The 19,229-nt window shown below is 41.6% G+C and overlaps 1 protein-coding gene across 7 annotated transcripts in view; it reads right to left on the reverse strand.

Annotated features, from left to right (window-relative positions):
- LOC117463645 (phosphatidylinositol-binding clathrin assembly protein) overlaps positions 1-19,229 on the reverse strand; it is an 81,615-nt gene that overhangs the window by 39,082 nt on the left and 23,304 nt on the right. For all 7 annotated transcript variants that reach the window (XM_034105991.2, XM_034105996.2, XM_034105993.2 and 4 more), the window contains exons 3-7: positions 2,187-2,262; positions 1,885-1,987; positions 925-1,018; positions 423-534; positions 78-184 (exon numbers count right to left, since the gene is read on the reverse strand). In XM_034105991.2, the coding sequence (XP_033961882.1) occupies positions 78-184; positions 423-534; positions 925-1,018; positions 1,885-1,987; positions 2,187-2,262 (492 nt within the window). The remainder of the gene's footprint in view (positions 1-77; positions 185-422; positions 535-924; positions 1,019-1,884; positions 1,988-2,186; positions 2,263-19,229) is intronic.

The raw sequence follows: 19,229 nt of genomic DNA on the forward strand, positions 1-19,229 counted from the left end.
TGTACTTTGTCTAGTGTGCGAGTTGTGTGTGTGTACCTCGATGTACTTTGTCTAGTGTGCGAGTTGTGTGTGTGTACCTCGGCCACTTTGAGGAACTCTGACAGCTTTGTCATCCTGCAAAGGAATTTCTTGTAGATGTCCAGAGCGTCTTTGCACTGGTTCTTCTTCATGTCAAAGTATTTCTCTGCGGAGACGGAAATAGAAGCGTTGAGGATAAAGACTGAGAATGAGAAATTAACACTTAATAAGGAATAGAACTTGCTAAACGAAGGGAGAGGGCGGGAGAAAGGTGTCGGGAACAGCTTGTGAAAACTTGTGTTGGGTTTATATTTACATATTCGCCAGACATGCGTGTGTGTGTGTGTGTGTGTGTGTGTGTGTGTGTGTGTGTGTGTGTGTGTGTGTGTGTGTGTGTGTGTTACCCAATAGGTTGATGACCCCTTCATTGTAAGCAGCAAACAGCCTTATGGAGTCTTTGAAGAGCAGCATGAAGGCCGAGTTGATCACTCCGTTGGTCAGCTCGTTTGGATTGGCCTGAGGGGAGAGAAGAGAGAGAGAAAGAGAGGTAAAGGAAACCTCTCTATGAAATACTTTACACATATTTTCCAAACACCATGCCCTCCCTTGCTATCGGGCATCTCGACACTGTCAATTTATTTTAGGTGGGAAGAAACATCATTCGCAGACACACACACACGCATTCCAATGATAACATCCTTTTGTATCGCTCTTTGAAGCTCGCTGGCACAAACCACAATGCACCCACCAAGGTCGTCAAATCCCTCCCTCCCTTCAGTACGAACACGAGAACTCAAAAATGTTTACGCTTTCTTAAAGAGAGGCTTCAAAACTTTGTTAACCATTTCAATTTACATTTTGATTGGAAAACACACACACACACGCACACGCACACACACACAGTACCTGGAAATCCAGCAAAGCGTCGAGCTGGTTCTGGATGATGGGCAGCGTCTTGATCAGCTTCTCCGTGTTCATGGTACGCATCACACCGTCAATCCTGACACAACGGGAAACAAAAACAAACAATTGTAGCGAGTAGACTTGTTTACGGAAATTCAAATGATGCGAATTAAGAAAGAAAGTGGTGAGGAACGAGGGGGAAAAGTTTGCTCAGTTATGCACATGAACTTAAGATACGTTTCTTTCCAATTCAAGCGTCCCGTAAAATGCCAAAACGTCAAAAAGCCCATTGGTTATGAAATATGGCCATTTTCTTGTTTCAACTGCCATGTTGAACCCTGACTGTGTACCAAATGCATTACGAGTCCTCAATAACCTCCAAAAACATTCTAAGCGTGTCCAAAGTGGACACCCAAAGTCCATTTGGGTGATTACGCAAATGAATGCAACTTTATCTAATTATGGCAATTTCCCAGCATATGCAATTTAGCATGCAGCAGAGTCTTGAAGCTTAGGACCCATTCTATACATTCACAACTGTGAATACTCAACATGTTCAGGTTCACAGTGCTGGCAGTTAGACTAGAATGGCTTCTCGGGGGAAAGTCTTGCAACACACGGCGACTGAAAGCCATTTTGCAGATAGATAACGAGTCTGATCAGCAGGAACGTTATCAGAGAGGATACCGAGCCATTCTACAACAGTTTCTGATATTAGACACAATCTTTCAAACACAACCTCAAGAAATGATGCCCCCACTGTTCACCATTATACAAGTCACCAACCGCCATCGTCGTGTGTTTATGCATCACAATGGGTGACATTAAAAGGAGACATTTGACATTTTGGGACAGAAAACAACAAAACTGTCATTTTGTCGATTGCTGTTCTAAGGCTATTGTTTGATAGGATACACATTGCGACAAGACGAGTGTGAAATGATGAGCGGGGTTGCCATGTACCCTCTCTTCATCTTGGTGAAGTCCACAGCCACCAGTCTGTAGGACATGGCCTTCTCGTTCAGGTAACGGCTGTACCGCCTGATGAAGGTCGACATGTCGTAACCTGGGAGGAAGAGAGAAGAGATAGTCGAAAAGAAGGGAATATACTGAGTGTTGTATATATATTAAACTGTACAAAAACTGCAGACTTTAGTGTAGTTAATTTAAACTTTTATATCTGGATTGATTCTGCAGCTCTCCTTTGAGGTTCATTCTGCCCATTTAGTTCTTTAGGAAAACAATTAAAAACATTAACTGTTTACCTTGCAGAGCTCCCTTATCCAGGAAGTTGTTCAGGTTGAACAGAGTGTTTCTGGAGGCCAGGTACTGGATTAAACGCTGCGAAAAGAAAGAAAAGAGATATCGTAGGGTTAGGGTCAGGAAAAATAGTCCTGCTCCCGACTGACGGACAATTTAATCTCCAACAACAATCAAAACTCTTCACCCTTAATAACTGAAATGGAGGTTATCAGCATCTTCCTTTGTTTCCAACGGTGATTTGCATAGCTGATAAGAACCCATCTACCGAAACGCTTACACTATCTGCCCGATGGTAATTGCTTGTGCTCATTAGCCAACAGCTAATAACGAAGAATGAATTGATTCATTACCGACATGAAATTAAAATGCAGCGACAGCCATCTCTGCTACCACTCAAACACTCAGAAGTTAAACACTAGTGGTGATTTAATAATTAACGTAGGTTGTTAGAAGTTGTCCGTTTTTTTTCTCCACTCATTCATTAGGACTCCTTTCGAGTAGCTCACACACTGTACAGGCGAGTGAGGACAAATGGCAAGAGGAGGCGGTGGAAAAAAATATTAATTAACCTTTGGGAGAAAGCAGACGACTGACAGCACAATATAATAAATGATTATGCAATACCCTCTTGGAAATGTTAATGAGATCACATCTAGAGGTAAAACTTTGTCTGCAGAAAGTGATGAATCATGGCATCTAGGGCTGCTCAATTAATCGTATTTTAATCGCGATTACGATTATGGCTTGCAACGATTACGAAAACAACGTAATCGGAATAAAACGATTTTTTTTTTTTTAAGTTGAATTATACTTACCGTACTTTTCGGACTATAAGCCGCGACTTTTCAGTACAGCTAACGGCCACTAGGGAACCTCCTAAATCTATGGATTTTACAGGTAAAATTAACCACCTTTAACGCTATGGGCTCTATGACCAGTCCGCGCGCGCCACCTTTAAGCGGCAGGCTCCAGCAGGAAAAGCTGGAGGCCGGAAAAGAGTGAGACAGGTAGCGCGCCAAAGTAAAAGTGGAAGCGAGAGACAGAACGAGAGCAAGACAGACGGACAATTTAGCTGCTGCGGCTTATATGCAGGTGCGCTTTATAGTCCGAAAAGTACGGTACATACAAACAAACATACTGTTCACATTTTTTTCTCCAATAAATGGATGTTTTCAAAGTCAATGAATAATAATCGCAATTACAATTATTGACCCAAATAATCGAGATTATGATTTTTGCCATAATCGAGCAGCCCTCTCTTACAGACTCTTCTACATCCAAGTTTGTGTTTTGAAAATGTTTCCACTGCGAACAGAAACTCGATCCGGGTGTTGCTCTTTCTTCAAACTCAACACTAGTTACTTGTTCGTTTTGACAGATCTGAAGCGACTAAGCAGGTGCTGGAGCTCCCACTTTCCAGGGAAGGTTCGCTCAGTGCTTCTGCTCTGTTTCAAACTCCACCTTGTGTCACATTTACATATGCTGCTACTCACACACCTGAGGGTCGCCAGATGCATATTTTCTTTTTGCTGTTGGCTACCGAGCTGGCCTTTTACCCTTCTCTCCTCCTTTAAAATGTGAGGTACTGCCCTATTCGAGGCAACCGAAATGTTAGGATATTAAGGACGAAGAAGGCTTTACTTATTTACTATCTGAAGACTAGAGGTTTCTGTTTGGGGCAGACAGTTGTCAGACCTTCGGGTGGATGATGGTCTCCAAGCAGATGCTGTTATCTAATCAATATTTCTCTAATAAATGTCTCAATGAGATTGGCATCGAAATGTGAGCCAGCATTGGAACCAATTCAAATTAAGTAAACTCATCCTTAAAAAAAGAGAAGTAAGGCACCAGAAAACATGTCTTTGAAATCTCTATTAAGTCAGTTTTATCCTTGAATTGTAGGACTTCGAAAACCTTGGGATAAGTAGATTCTGTACTGAAAGTTAAACACCACAACTACATTCAACTGTATAAGCTAAAGATCGACCAATGCAACCGGTCTCATATTCTTTAGAAGTCAGAGGTGTTGCAATACTGTTTGTGTATGCTTTTAGTTATAGCACTTACAAATATAATCACAATCGGTGGGTCAGAGAAAAAAAAAGAAGTGGAATCGGCCCAAAAAAAAAAAATGCAGCTAGTGTCAAATATACACACCCCATCTACCAAAGGTTCAGACAGTGCTAACGCAACATCAAGGCCATCATATAACTGAAACATTAAATAGGCATATGGTATGACTGACTATGAAAGATGGTATTTGCACAGTTGTAAGACGTCAAACCGCTTGGCTTGAATTGTACATACTGGAATACACTTAATTACTGTCGTTTTTACAATCATCAGTAAATCAGATTTGATGGCCGTTTCATATGATTGAGATTGGGATCAAAGAATAATGTTATTTTCCATCTGCTAATAACAACTTCCATACACAACAAGTGAATGCTTTTGGCCTCAGTCTTATTTATCTGCAGGTGCAAAGAATTCAACAACAGACGAGATTTTACAAATACAACTATATTCAAAACTTAAGGTTGAGTTTTGAGATAGTCAGACATCTGTTTCCTTTACGTAACTTTGACTACCGAACAGGATATAATTAATCTGCAGTGAAAACTTCCAGAAATATTGTTGCCAAGTTAAACCCTTTGGGAGACTTGAGACATGGCTTGAACTCTAGACTCTTGACTTGAGATTTAACTCCGACTCTTTCTCTTAAGACTTGAAGCCAACGTGCGTTTTGCCCCTCATGTGAAGCGCAGTAGGAATGGTCTTGGCCATCATCCATAGTTTTGGGAAGTGACGCCTCAGGCTTCCCAAAAGCATCTTAACTTTAAGGCCGTCTCTGTCCAACTGACTTCAAATGATCCGAGATTTGCCAGTTAGCCAATTCCCTCTCTGGCAGGAAACCAGCCCTCACTGGCTGTTCGGAGCATCGGAGCCTGTGTGTGTGTGTCTGCGAACACAAATATGCTTGCGGGCATGTGTGTGGGATTCAGCTGCACTGACACATTTCCAAGGGCTCTGGGATTGTTTAAAAAGGCATAAAGGATTTGAGTTTGTTCTCATCGCTTTTTTGTGTGTATGCTCACACTTTGGGGACAAAACGTTGTTTGTGCCGTCCCATGAAGGGATTCAGATCCCATCTGTGGAAAGGATTTTGGCCAGCAGGGGGCGGCTCAACTGGTGGCACAAATGATTCCGATTGTATAAAGGTCTATGAGAAAATGATCCCACTTCTCACTTGATTTGACCCTATGTAAACAAGTGTATGGTCTCTATCCATAGTTATAAGTCTTCTTTGATACACCTTCATATTCAATTAGTAAATGATGGCCCCATTGTAATAAAACAGACAATAACCTGACCTACAAGTCCCTCCATGCCCTTGCCCCCCAGTACCTATCGGACATCCTTCACCCACATGCCCACCCCGGAACCTGCGGTCTTCAGACTCTGGCCTGCTCACCACCCCCCGCACCAAACTGAGAACCTTCGGGGACAGAGCCTTCAGTGTGGCAGCCCCCACCCTCTGGAACGCTCTCCCTGCGGAGATTCGCAACATCCCCACACTGGACGCCTTCAAAGGGCCCTCAAGTCCCATCTGTTCATCAAGGCTTTCGGCCCCTAATCGATCTGTTGTTTTGTCTGTCTGACCTTTGTTTGTTTTGTTTGTGCTTGCCCTATTCCTGTAAAGCGACCTTGGGTCCCTTGAAAGGCGCTATAGAAATCCCAGTTATTATTATTATTATTAAAGCAGTGTATGGTTAAGGGTGTTGCTTACTCGTGTTGAAAAGGTTGCTAAGATAGTGTTGTCTGGTTGGGGGCCGTCTGTGTCTTAGAACTTAACCGAATAGCGTGTTTTTTAGTTTATGAAAGTAATTGATACCAATTTGGTCTCCGAAAAGCGTCTTTATAAGCAGTTGGTTGAACTTATCACCCTCCCATGTCTCTCTTAGTTCTACAAACCAAGAAGTTGATGGCCATAACAGCCAACTTAAAGCTTCATAAAGATAGTCTTCAAACTAATGGGTGATGTGAAGTTGACGAGGTCGACTTCTCTCATAGTCTATGGCTCAAACCAAGATGGTAGTGGGTAAAATGCACTCTGAATGAATTGTCTATGTCTTTGCAACATGACAGAGTAAGAGGTTAGATATATGTATATATATATATATATATGCTGTCTGGGTGTATCTTGACTAAGAGTTACTTGGTAACCCAAGATGTTCACGGATAAAGAGAAAGAAGTAAGAAAAAATAACAAGAGAAACTTCACAAGCTATTTCTCTGCCTCATCTTGTGTGCAGGCTGCGCTCTTCCTCATCAAAAAGTCCATCTGACGACAAGCTGCCTTTCACCCTCCGCGTCAAATACAAAAAGGCGGAGGCTGGGAGAACCCACACAAAAAGCATGGATCTAGTTAAAAAGGAGAACATCTATAAAGGGGGAGAAACACTCGGCACAGACGGAGAGAGACAGAGAGGCAGACTCAGAAACCCGCTGAGCCCTAGATTATTCGACGGAGAGGGTTCCAAGAAAAAGATGCTGAGAGGAGATCCAGATTTAGAGAGAAGTGGTAGGAATAGAGAGGAGATCTAGATTTAGAGAGAAGTGGTAGGAATAGAGAGGAGATCCAGATTTAGAGAGAAGTGGTAGGAATAGAGAGGAGATCCAGATTTAGAGAGAAGTGGTAGGAATAGAGAGGAGATCCAGATTTAGAGGGAAGTGGTAGGAATAGAGAGGAGATACAGATGGGGGGGAGACAGAGAAGCAGGTCGACTCGTCAAATAATTCATGTTAGCATATCGGAGAACAACCTCATGAATTATTGATACATGTAGATCCAGGGCTACTCCCTATCTCAACCTCAACATAGCTATAGATAGAGCTGCTGGCATCTGGCGTTCACCCTCTTCCTCTCCAAAGGGAAGAAGTTGGTGGTTTCCCTAGTAACTGAACACCATGGCCTCAGTGCTGACCTGAAGTGCTTTTCTTTCCCTTTTTGAAAACTAGTAGTCATGTCATGGAGAGGAGAGGCTGTACAGACTGTTGCAGTGTTTTAACAGCAGATTGTGGCTGGATGAAGATACTATTGAGTGCCGAATAAAAATAATAATCTTTATAATCACCGTTATAAAACCTTATATGCAAGTGACCTTCAGTGTGACACGATATAATGTTATCGTCCTCGCCCATATACTTTGGTTTAGGGCCAATTGTTGCACTTAAGAATTATTTTTACATACTTGCACTTTACTTGAGTATTTCCAATTCATGCTACATTTACAAAATACAACATTTCAATTATGTGACTTGTAATACTGATAAAAACACACAACGAGATACTTTTGATACAACAAGTACAGTGTACTGATAATACTCCCTAACTTCTACTGAAGTAATTCAGGATTATACCTTGTAATGGAGTATTTTAAGACCATAGTAATTCTATTTTTACTCAAGTAAAGGACCCGAGTACCTTTTCCACCACTGCTAGGGCGCATGTTGGTTCAGGTACAGGTGAGAGGACAATACAATCCAGGAAATACACTTTGAGTAAAGGATTGTTGAGTTTTAATAAGGCATAGAAGTTTATAATATCATGAGGAAGCAAATTACTTTTTTCCACAACCCTATTGCCTCAATGTAGAGGTGTACTTTCTCACGTTGAGTTTTCCCCTACTACAAACATGATGATTCTTTAAGAGATAGTTGGGGAGATTCTTAATATATTTGATAAGTTCTGTTTGCTTGCGAGCCCCAGGCTGCAACAGAGAAATCCCTACATCGATAAAAAATAAATGTAAGGCTCGTTAAGAACTAGTGTGTACGACATTTCTGATGCCAAAAGTTCCCCCCCATCTGAAACCCCTCATTACACCATCATTAAACCGTCTGACTCCTTTACATATTAGATTAAAGCCGCACTTTTTTTTGCAAATCATATTTTTCGGACGGTTACTCGAGGCTGCAACAGAAGTGCGTACTCTGCCAAGAAAGAGCTGCACTCACTGACATCAGATCTTTTTCATCTCTCCTCCCTTTGGTATAAATAAAAAATAAAAGTCCGCAGACCAGCCTGGTCGGTAACACCAGAACACTGCGTGCAGCTTACTGAGGTCCCGTTTTAATGGTATCTAGGGACTTGAAAACAGTTCTGCCCTCGTCGGACCTTCCAATGTTTACAGAGAGCCAGCGGGGAGGAGGAGGCAACCCGGGTCAAAATATATATTTCTTTGTAACATATTGTGGCTGCTGTTTCCAGAGAACACAGACGGTTATCTTCAAAAGGGGGTCAACGAGTCCAACTGGGAATTCATTTTTGGCTGCTGTGCTCGACGACTTTATGCAAAATGTGTCTGAACGGAGAGCAAACGGAGCTCCGCAGAAAGGTGATGACTCACAAGAGAAGCATGAGTCGTGATCGGGCTGGGTTGAATGAAAGCAGCTCTTATGCAAGCAGAGAAACAGACGTGTGGATGGATACAGACACATGTGCACTCACACGAGCTGGGACTCTACGCCTACATCTTCCTCCACCTCCACCTACGTAGTATTTCTCCTCTTCTCTTACGCAAACAACCATTTAGCCTCGAAATTCAATCAAAGGGTTAGAGAAACAAAAGGGAAGCTGGGTGGGTGCTGAAGACGATGGGATTGAAGCAACGTCTATGTGTGCGTGTGCGTGTGTGTGTGTGTGTGTGTGTGTGTGTGTGTGTGTGTGTGTGTGTGTGTGTGTGTGTGTGTGTGTGTGTGTGTGTGTGTGTGTGTGTGTGTGTGTGTGTGTGTGTGTGTGTGTGTGTGTGTGTGTGTGTGTGTGTGTGTGTGTGTGTGTGTGTGTGTGTGTGTGTGTGTGTGTGTGTGTGTGTGTGTGTGTGTGTGTGTGTGTGTGTGTGTGTGTGTGTGTGTGTGTGTGTGTGTGTGTGTGTGTGTGTGTGTGTCTACAAGGTGAGAAGGCTGATGGTGAGAAGGCTGATAGTGTGTGGGCTCCAGCTCTCATGGGAGCATTTGCTCGTGGATAAGTGTAGTGCGACGGCGAGGTCAATGATGCAGCTTAGCAACATGAGTCATAATTTGAGGCGCTGATGCGAACAGGGTGTTGGTAATGACTTGTACACTATTGACAGAAACATGAAGTGCAAAGAGTCAGGTAGCAGTGCATAATACAGCATCAACACCAGAGACAATCTCCTGGGAATTTGGTCTATAGTTAAAGATGGAGGACATTGGTCCGGTTAGTTTTGGTTCTTAATGCCAGAGGAGATACTGTAGGTATCATTTGTTTCTCGACTTCTGAGTTATATTTTTGGATAGATAATGTTGAATAAATGGCTTCGGGGTGAAAAGCCAACTCGACACTATTTATCATGACTTCTATGAATCTCCAACCGATTAAAGGGGCCTTATCATGCTAAATGTTTCAGGTTTGTATTTAGTGCTTCTACTGTGACATGTTTCCATCCTTTAACGCAGGATAAACTTTGGGATTTTTAAGCCTTTGCAGAACATTTACATGCACACAAACCTAGAGAACACACTACGGTAAAGGGAATACCCCAAAAGAGATAAATATGGACTCTTAAAGCTAAGGATTATACATCGGATAAACATTTAACGTTTAATCCGTTCACTTTTATATCTTAAGCCACTTTTGGGTGAATAAAGCTCCTTGGTTGCAATGTTTGGCTCCAAAATCTTAATGGGAAGAAGTTTTGATTTGATTAGTGTGTCTGTATCTGGCAACGCCTGCATAGCAACAGTGAACGAGGCTCATGGGTATTGTAGTATTTAAAGTGTGTTCAGAAAAAAAAGATACAATCCCAGGAAGAAGTTGAAATAATTAAATGTAATGGCCATAACATTAACATATCTTTTGTGTTTCTGTGTTGCCAACATTGCGGGGATCAATACAAGGAAACTGTTTCTTGGTAACAAAACGTTATAGTGGTAAAAGAAATACCTTTGGATTAATTTGCTCCCGTGCTTCTATATTTATGAAACTAATGCCAATAAGAAACCACATTAGTAGATAATAAACGTCACCTTATGTAAATACGGGTGTACCGTAATGCTCAGGGCCATGGAGTTAAACACTTTTAATCCCTATCTGATCAGATCTGGATTTTGGGGAGTTAAAAACCAAAAAACAGGATTAGGATCACGTTGATATCCGATCAGATCAGGAAATCCAATCCAAGCTTTAATCTGGATCAAATCTTCAAAACGGGTTCAAACCGACAACACAGGATTGGGATCAGTTTGATCAGAGCAAAATGTACAGTACCATTTATTTAAAAATATGTTTCAATATAAATTAGATGGCAACGTTTGTTAACTGAAATAATACACCATTGTTAGCCTTCATGGCAAATCAATTTTATTTTTCATTTTTGGTCACGTTTGTGGTGGCCTATTTTGTTTTCAACCAAATGTTGATGACATAAATGTTTATGCTCATGAAAGTATCACAACAAAGATTGTCAATCACAAATGTAATTTAGATTAAAGAAAAAATATATTCAACAAAAAAAAAGTCCATCATCTGTCATCACCTTTCAAAAGTACCGTACTTTTCGGACTATAAGCCGCAACTTTTCCCCCCCATTTTGTGTGTACAGCTAACGCCACTAGGGAACCTCCTAAATCTATGGATTTTACAGGTAAAATTAACCACCTTTAACTCTATGGGCTCTATGACCGGTCCGCGCCCGCCACCTCTAAGCGGTGGGCTCCAGCAGGAAAAGCTGGAGGCCGGAAAAGAGTGAGACAGGTAGCGCGCCAAAGTAAAAGTGGAACCGAGAGACAGAACGAGAGCAAGACAGACGGACAATTTAGCTGCTGCGGCTTATATGCAGGTGCGCTTTATAGTCCGAAAAGTACGGTAAGTGCGGACAATAGATGTCTGCAATGTGGTCTCTTGTCTTCCTTGTGTTATTTTTCATGTCCACTAGATAGAGATCGGTAGGATTAAAGCACTGATATTCAGGATCTAGTCATCTTGAAAAGTCGTAATCTGGATCAGGGTGATTCTATCCTGAATTGCTTTGAACTCCAGGGACAAAATCTGGCCGACTTGATCTTGTAACAAAAAAAAAAAAATGGGATTTCAAAATCGGATCGGATCTGATTGAGATTAAACGTTTTGAACTCCTGGGCCCCGGTGTTTAAACTGATGAAGAACGCATTGTATAGATTCAAGTAAAAAGGGTTTATTTTCACAACAAAACTTCATAACTGTGGAGGAGATTTGTTTATTTTCTGGATATCAGTCACTTTTAAATGACTCGATAATGTTTAACTGGAGATCAAATGCAGTGAAACCGCTAATAGAAGTGTTTTTACTGCAATTGTATCGAGGGGTGGCAGCAGCGGAGATAATTACAGTACTACTGCTAATTAAAAAGGGCACTTAAAGAGAAGCTAATGCAGGGAGTAGAACGACTTCTCTGAGGCAGTGCGCTTTAAGAAGTGACTGAGCAAACATTAAAAGAGACGCTGTAAAAATTAAAATAAAAGATGACCTCAGAACAGGTAAAATGAAAAATAAGAGTTATCTTTCAGTTTGTTGCCTCTGGGGTGGAAAGTGAGATGTGGCCATTTCATGGAACATTAGCAGCTGTGCTAGAGTTTGCTCTCTCAACATTGCCTCCACACACATGGTCAAGCAAGGTATGAGGATGTCATAAAACATGTGCTTTATTACTAACCTGACTTTCACAGCCTTTTGTCGCTGGTTTTATTTCAGTTTGAAATCCTAAAAAAATGGTTTTAAAAAGAGGATATTTTTCGAAGTCACGCTTCCTTTAGTTACTGCTGCTACGATGGCAAAGCATTACATTTTTAATAGTTGTAAAGACAAAAATCTTGATTGCGCAATATATACTTAATAGCTATGTCCATGTTATCGTACGCAAGTAAAAGTATCGTAACTAAATAAAGGCTAAAGCTAACAGTTGAAATGTAAAAGTTCACACTATGACCGGTGGACCTCCATGGGACCTTATTTCGGAAAAATAAAAGTCAATGGCGAGAGAAAAGTTATCTTTCGATCCCGTTTGAGTTGTGACACAAATTACACATACAGAATGATGTTTGTCAATTTTGCAAGTCAAAAAAAAATGTTTGCCGTAAAACTTTTTTTTTGTGAAACCGCTCAATGAACTACAACTCTGGTCTCGCACAACTGTCACTACCCGATCCGTCCCCCTGCCCGATCGGTACTGCGCATGTGCGGGATGGTCCGCCATATTGGACAACTCCGGACGGCAACCCATAGACAGCCATATGCCATACATTTTTGCATACATTCACAATAAATATGTATTCAGTATGATAGCTGTCTAACAGAAGTTAAATCCATTTCTCACTTATTCTGACAATGTACTTGACCCCAAATAAAAGAACCCAATAAAAAGAGTTGTTAAATAATAGTGAAGTCACGTTGTCATAACAATAACTCATCTCTCTCGAGTTTTCCTTTTGAGCTTTGCTAAAAGCCACTGTGTTAAATGTCCATCTTGGGTTGCCATCCGGACTTCCGGACCATCTCGCACATGCGCAGTACCGATCGGGCAGGGGGACGGATCCGGTAGTGACAACAACACACGTCACCAAGATGGCCGTCACTACTGTCTTGCCAAAAAAGGGATTGACTCCCCTCACTATCACCACAATGACGTCCAGAAGAATGTCAAGCTACCTACCTGCCTGCCTTCCTTCGATTCTCCCAGAACTGCATGGTCTTTTTAATGTTTAATGTAAACCATGTGTGCAGATAGCATGAAGTAGAAAAGATCGCCGATACTAATGTAGCGTTAGCGTTAGCATGTCTCCCCGAGGGCATCCGGGCTTAAACGGTGTATTATAGAATGATCACACCAGTGTGACAGTGCTCTTCAAAGGGTTCTCGAAATATGACTACTACTCTTACTGTTTAACATTTTGGGTTACTTAATGTTACGGCTAATAAAAATGACACGGTTAAGGCTGTAATGCTAACTAACGCGCTCACTTACGCGACTCTGGGATTTGTAGTCTTTCTAGTATTTTTTTCAAAGTCTTATATTTCAACAGTTTTACGACAAACTGACTTTTGACATGGAAATGATTTTTTAAGATTGACAAACATCATGTGTGTAATTCGTGGCACAATTCAAACGGGATCGAAAGATACGTTTTCTCTCCCCATTGACTTCAATACATAATTTTTCCAAAATAAGGTCCCATGGGTTGGAAGTAAACCAATTCAACATGAGGAGAAATCCAAAGCATGACAGGCACGTTATGGTTGCTGGGCTGTGATTGGCTGTTCTGGGGATGGGTTTAAGCACAAAACCGATCATTTACGCTTCAGCAGAATACTCAAATCAATAACCTGAATCAGTACCGCGGACAAAGAGGGAACACAAATAAATCCCTGACTGGGGGGATTTCCATTTAGCTAGTCGTACCCTGCAAGTTTCTGGCTGGCTGAGTCTGCTGAGCACAACAGGACAACAACACACACACACCTTTCCTCTATTGATCACAAAGCAGCGGCCGATTTAATTGAGTTGGAAAAACTTGTTTATCTTCCTGAAGGAGTGTAAAGAAGTGTGTGGTGAGGGGGTCGTCTCGTCGTGGGTCACCCTGGAACTTTTACTTTTTAGAACACACACACACACACCTAATGCTCTGCGATGTGCCGCTACACTTATCTTTATGTTCACCACACCAGCAGCTGGTAGGAGGTGTGTGTGTGTGTGTGTGTGTGTGTGTGTGTGTGTGTGTGTGTGTGTGTGTGTGTGTGTGTGTGTGTGTGTGTGTGTGTGTGTGTGTGTGTGTGTGTGTGTGTGTGTGTGTGTGTGTGTGTGTGTGTGTGTGCATTGAAGCTCTTCAGATTATCACAAGTGACCCCTATCAGAGTCAGGGTGACCTCACACACACAATAACAGCCTCTCGGCTCCCTTTGACATGGTGCTTGAGTCAGCAAATCTCTCTTCCCTTTCCGTCTTTCCTCTACGGCTTTCATTCCTTCAAAAAAATCTGTCGTTCATAATATCTAACACACAGCGGTGTAAGGACATTCACTCGAATACATAAGTAAAAAAAACGAGGCAATAGTTGTTTGAGTATTTTCGCATTGCGCTACTTTAAACTTTTACTCTACTACATTTATTTTACATATTTAGTTTCGAGCTACTTTGCAGATGTAAGTTATTAAAACGAAATTTAAATCGAGACACATTATATTATAGGTTAAGCCTCCCACTCTAGTATTGAAAGTCATTCAAATAAAACCCCACTATTACCAAGTACACACTGAATATTATAAATATATATATTATAAAATAATAATAAAGTGTGTAAAATGGCAATGTTGCATAATGTGGTAGCTAAAGTATTTTTATGCTCATACTTTTTTTTTTTTTACTACAGTGACATCACAATGTAACACTAGCCCTTCTACTGGCTAGCGCTCAAATACATTGTATGTGATAGGCTAAGGGGCGGGACATCTCTCAGCGGTTGACCAATCACAGCAGCACCATTTTGAGTGCAGCACTTGTGTATGTTAACACTGTGGTATTGCTTCTTTACCGTAAGTTAATCATCCGAGTACTTCTTCCACCTCTGAACGCACGCTATCTTAAATCTCCGCCTCCGTCTGTGACCTCGCTGTCCCAGAGGAGGAGGCGATGACGTCACCAAAACAAATGGGCTGTTTGCTATCTGGGACACTGGTGGCGGCGACTTTACCCTGCTGTAAAAACACACAACGCTTTGTCTAACACACACCTTTACTGTACCCTCCCTCCCTTTCTAACACACACAGGGAAAAAAGAAAGTATCCTGCTTCCATCAGCACTTTCCGCCATGTCCTCGCCAGACCGTCCCTGTCTCCTCTCATGTCCTTAATGACTCTCCCACTCCGTCTACCCCCTCCCCCGTTTTCATCTCCCTCCTATGCTCAGTTTTGATGTACAGTCGCCGCTCTCCATCCTGATTCCCGATGCACTTAGGCGCAATCCATCAGACGGTAATTTCCCCCCGCTGACACTCAACTATCCTGTCCAGAGGAGTAAAGCATGATGGGTAGTATTTCTAAAGGTCTTGACGTCCTTGAAAACAAACTCCTGCTAAAGAAAGGGTTTCATAGCGCCGGGTTTTACTGTACCGTGTGGTCTGCAAAGCTCTGAGCTGTGACATTCCTCGAGTACACCGAGGGAAAACTACTAAAAAAAGGCTATTCATCATCAAAATAAAAACTAGCTTTAAGCGTGACAGGTTTGGGTCGCAGGGGTTTGATGTCGTGCCGTGTTCAATTGGCAAGCAAAGCATTTTTTGGAACAAAAGCAAACCTGAAGAGGATATTGATTGTTCAACACTGAGGAATATCACTTTTTGTAAATCTTGTGAACAGTTATTTAATTATCAAGAAGTGCACAGTCCTGCTAAAATCCGTTTTTCTACAAGTTACTGATGCCTTTACTGAGTAATATTATTTGAGGTAAAAATATATGAAAAGTTCACTATAGCCTTTTACAAGGTTGTTACTTTACAGTTTGTCGAACAGTGAATGAAGACCTTATTGGCGACCAAACCATTTCAAGCAATACTTTAAAAAATATCTAATAACATTGAATATAAGGCTCAGTCAGTGTTGGAGAAATAGTTGAAAGAAATACTAGAAAGAAAGAAAAAAACGTAATCCAGGTGGATTTTGTGTCAAGTGCCCATTTCAACAAGTGCTCTTAAAAAAGAACCGTCACTTCCACATAACCCCATTTCTCATTACACTCATTCTTCTACAACCATTCACTACATCTTCTCTAAACAACGTAACCTTCCCCTTTTCATACTGCTTCCTCTGGGCTGCGTAGGGGAAGCACCCACGGTCTCCCAGCAGTCCGAGGGGAGGGATGAGGCTGGGACTGATAAATGTCTCGCTCCGCTATTGTTGGCGTTTCCTGCAGGATTGTTTGTGGTACATACTGCACTAGCCTATCATACCAACCGCTTTGAAGCAGAGGCACACGCTGATGCATGATAACAGCCGACACAATGTCTAGACAAGGAGTCAGGACATTGTCTTGCATCCATGTTAGTCAATTAGTTCGGCTTTGTGTGTATAACTCTGTCGATTTAGTCATGATAATGTGGGGAGTAAAAAACAATGAGGAGCAAAGTCCACTTCTAATTCTTAAAGAGTCCTCTCCTGCTGATGTTCAGGTGTATATCAGTATGTAGTGTCTCTACTTTAAAGAGTCCTCTCCTGCTGATGTTCAGGTGTATATCAGTATGTAGTGTCTCTACTTTAAAGAGTCCTCTCCTGCTGATGTTCAGGTGTATATCAGTATGTAGTGTCTCTACTTTAAAGAGTCCTCTCCTGCTGATCTTCAGGTGTATATCAGTATGTAGTGTCTCTACTTTAAAGAGTCCTCTCCTGCTGATGTTCAGGTGTATATCAGTATGTAGGGTCTCTACTTTAAAGAGTCCTCTCCTGCTGATGTTCAGGTGTATATCAGTATGTAGTGTCTCTACTTTAAAGAGTCCTCTCCTGCTGATGTTCAGGTGTATATCAGTATGTAGTGTCTCTACTTTAAAGAGTCCTCTCCTGCTGATGTTCAGGTGTATATCAGTATGTAGTGTCTCTACTTTAAAGAGTCCTCTCCTGCTGATGTTCAGGTGTATATCAGTATGTAGTGTCTCTACTTTAAAGAGTCCTCTCCTGCTGATGTTCAGGTGTATATCAGTATGTAGTGTCTCTACTTTAAAGAGTCCTCTCCTGCTGATGTTCAGGTGTATATCAGTATGTAGTGTCTCTACTTTAAAGAGTCCTCTCCTGCTGATGTTCAGGTGTATATCAGTATGTAGTGTCTCTACTTTAAAGAGTCCTCTCCTGCTGATGTTCAGGTGTATATCAGTATGTAGTGTCTCTACTTTAAAGAGTCCTCTCCTGCTGATGTTCAGGTGTATATCAGTATGTAGTGTCTCTACTTTAAAGAGTCCTCTCCTGCTGATGTTCAGGTGTATATCAGTATGTAGCGTCTCTACTTTAAAGAGTCCTCTCCTGCTGATGTTCAGGTGTATATCAGTATGTAGTGTCTCTACTTTAAAGAGTCCTCTCCTGCTGATGTTCAGGTGTATATCAGCATGTAGTGTCTCTACTTTAAAGAGTCCTCTCCTGCTGATGTTCAGGTGTATATCAGTATGTAGTGTCTCTACTTTAAAGAGTCCTCTCCTGCTGATGTTCAGGTGTATATCAGTATGTAGTGTCTCTACTTTAAAGAGTCCTCTCCTGCTGATGTTCAGGTGTATATCAGTATGTAGTGTCTCTACTTTAAAGAGTCCTCTCCTGCTGATGTTCAGGTGTATATCAGTATGTAGCGTCTCTACTTTAAAGAGTCCTCTCCTGCTGATGTTCAGGTGTATATCAGTATGTAGTGTCTCTACTTTAAAGAGTCCTCTCCTGCTGATGTTCAGGTGTATATCAGCATGTAGTGTCTCTACTTTAAAGAGTCCTCTCCTGCTGATGTTCAGGTGTATATCAGTATGTAGTGTCTCTACTTTAAAGAGTCCTCTCCTGCTGATGTTCAGGTGTGTATCAGTATGTAGTGTCTCTACTTTAAAGAGTTTTTGCGCAAATACGACATGTTTTCTAACCCTTATGGAATTTAACTTTTTCGACGACTTGTGAATTTAGATCTGAAAGCCACAAAATAACACAAATAAACCGACCAATGAAGGCAGCTGAAGACGAGCAACTTCTTTGTGCTTTGAGGTAAAATGGTTGTTTTTGTCAATGGAGTCTTGGTGGCTTTGAAAGCTGCATAGCTAATGGCTTCGGTTCCCTTTCAAAGAGTACTCTGACAGCTAGGTGAAGCTGCAAAGATATTCTAAATATAGCGCAGTCTTGAAACCGATAGATTTTTTTTTTTGGACGACTTCCTAGTCTTGGTATCGACTACTACATTTCTGGTTTCATGACATCCCTGCTTAAAGGGGCTTTGTGGCCGAACAAAGGGGAATGCGATTCGTGATCAGAGATACTGACGGACCCTTGGTGGCGTCTAGGATTGAGAGTGTGACTGCGGAGGGAGCCAGGAGTGCTTCTTGGCAGGGAGGAAAATACTGAACGAGTCAATAGCAGCCTGTCAACTATTCCCTCACACACACACACACACACACAAAATGCACTGTTACTCTAATCACAATCCAGAGCGCGCTGACTATTATGGCAGCTGAGGCAAAGAAGAGATATTAAAACTTAATTCACCTGCTATTTGCTCCGAATGCTAAATATATTCCCTCATTGGGTTGGAAAGCACGGGCTGAATATATTACTTCAGAGTAAAAGGGGCTGCTTTTAAAACTGCTGACATCCAGAGCAACTCACACTGAAGGGACTCCATTTGAATACGCTCAGATATGACCGTGCGTCGATTCACATTCAACTGTTGGAATATACACCGAAAACCCTTCCTTCCCCATCTCCTACATCCTTCTAACCTTCGCTAGATCCTATTTTCTTTAACAGACCTCCTTCCTTCCCTACCTCCCACTTTCCTATTATGTCTCCTATCTTCTTTCCTTCTCTTCTTAACCTATTCTGTCTCCTATTTTCTTTCCTTCTCAATTCCTTCTATAAAATTCCTTATCCTTTCCTTCCTCTTTTCCTCCTTCCCCGTCTCCTCGTTGACTTCTTACCTATTTTCTTCCCTTCTCAAGCCCCTATTTTCCTTCCTTTATCTTCCATAACATCTTTCCTACTTCTCTCCCTTCTATAACATCTTTCCTACTTCTCTCCCTTTGATAACATCTTTCCTACTTCTCTCCCTTCGATAACATCTTTCCTACTTCTCTCCCTTTGATAACATCTTTCCTACTTCTCTCCCTTTGATAACATCTTTCCTACTTCTCTCCCTTCTATAACATCTTTCCTACTTCTCTCCCTTTGATAACATCTTTCCTACTTCTCTCCCTTTGATAACATCTTTCCCACTTCTCTCCCTTCTATAACATCTTTCCTACTTCTCTCCCTTTGATAACATCTTTCC

Source organism: Pseudochaenichthys georgianus, chromosome 18 (assembly GCF_902827115.2).
Source record: "Pseudochaenichthys georgianus chromosome 18, fPseGeo1.2, whole genome shotgun sequence".
In the NCBI taxonomy this organism is placed as follows: Eukaryota; Metazoa; Chordata; class Actinopteri; order Perciformes; family Channichthyidae; genus Pseudochaenichthys; species Pseudochaenichthys georgianus.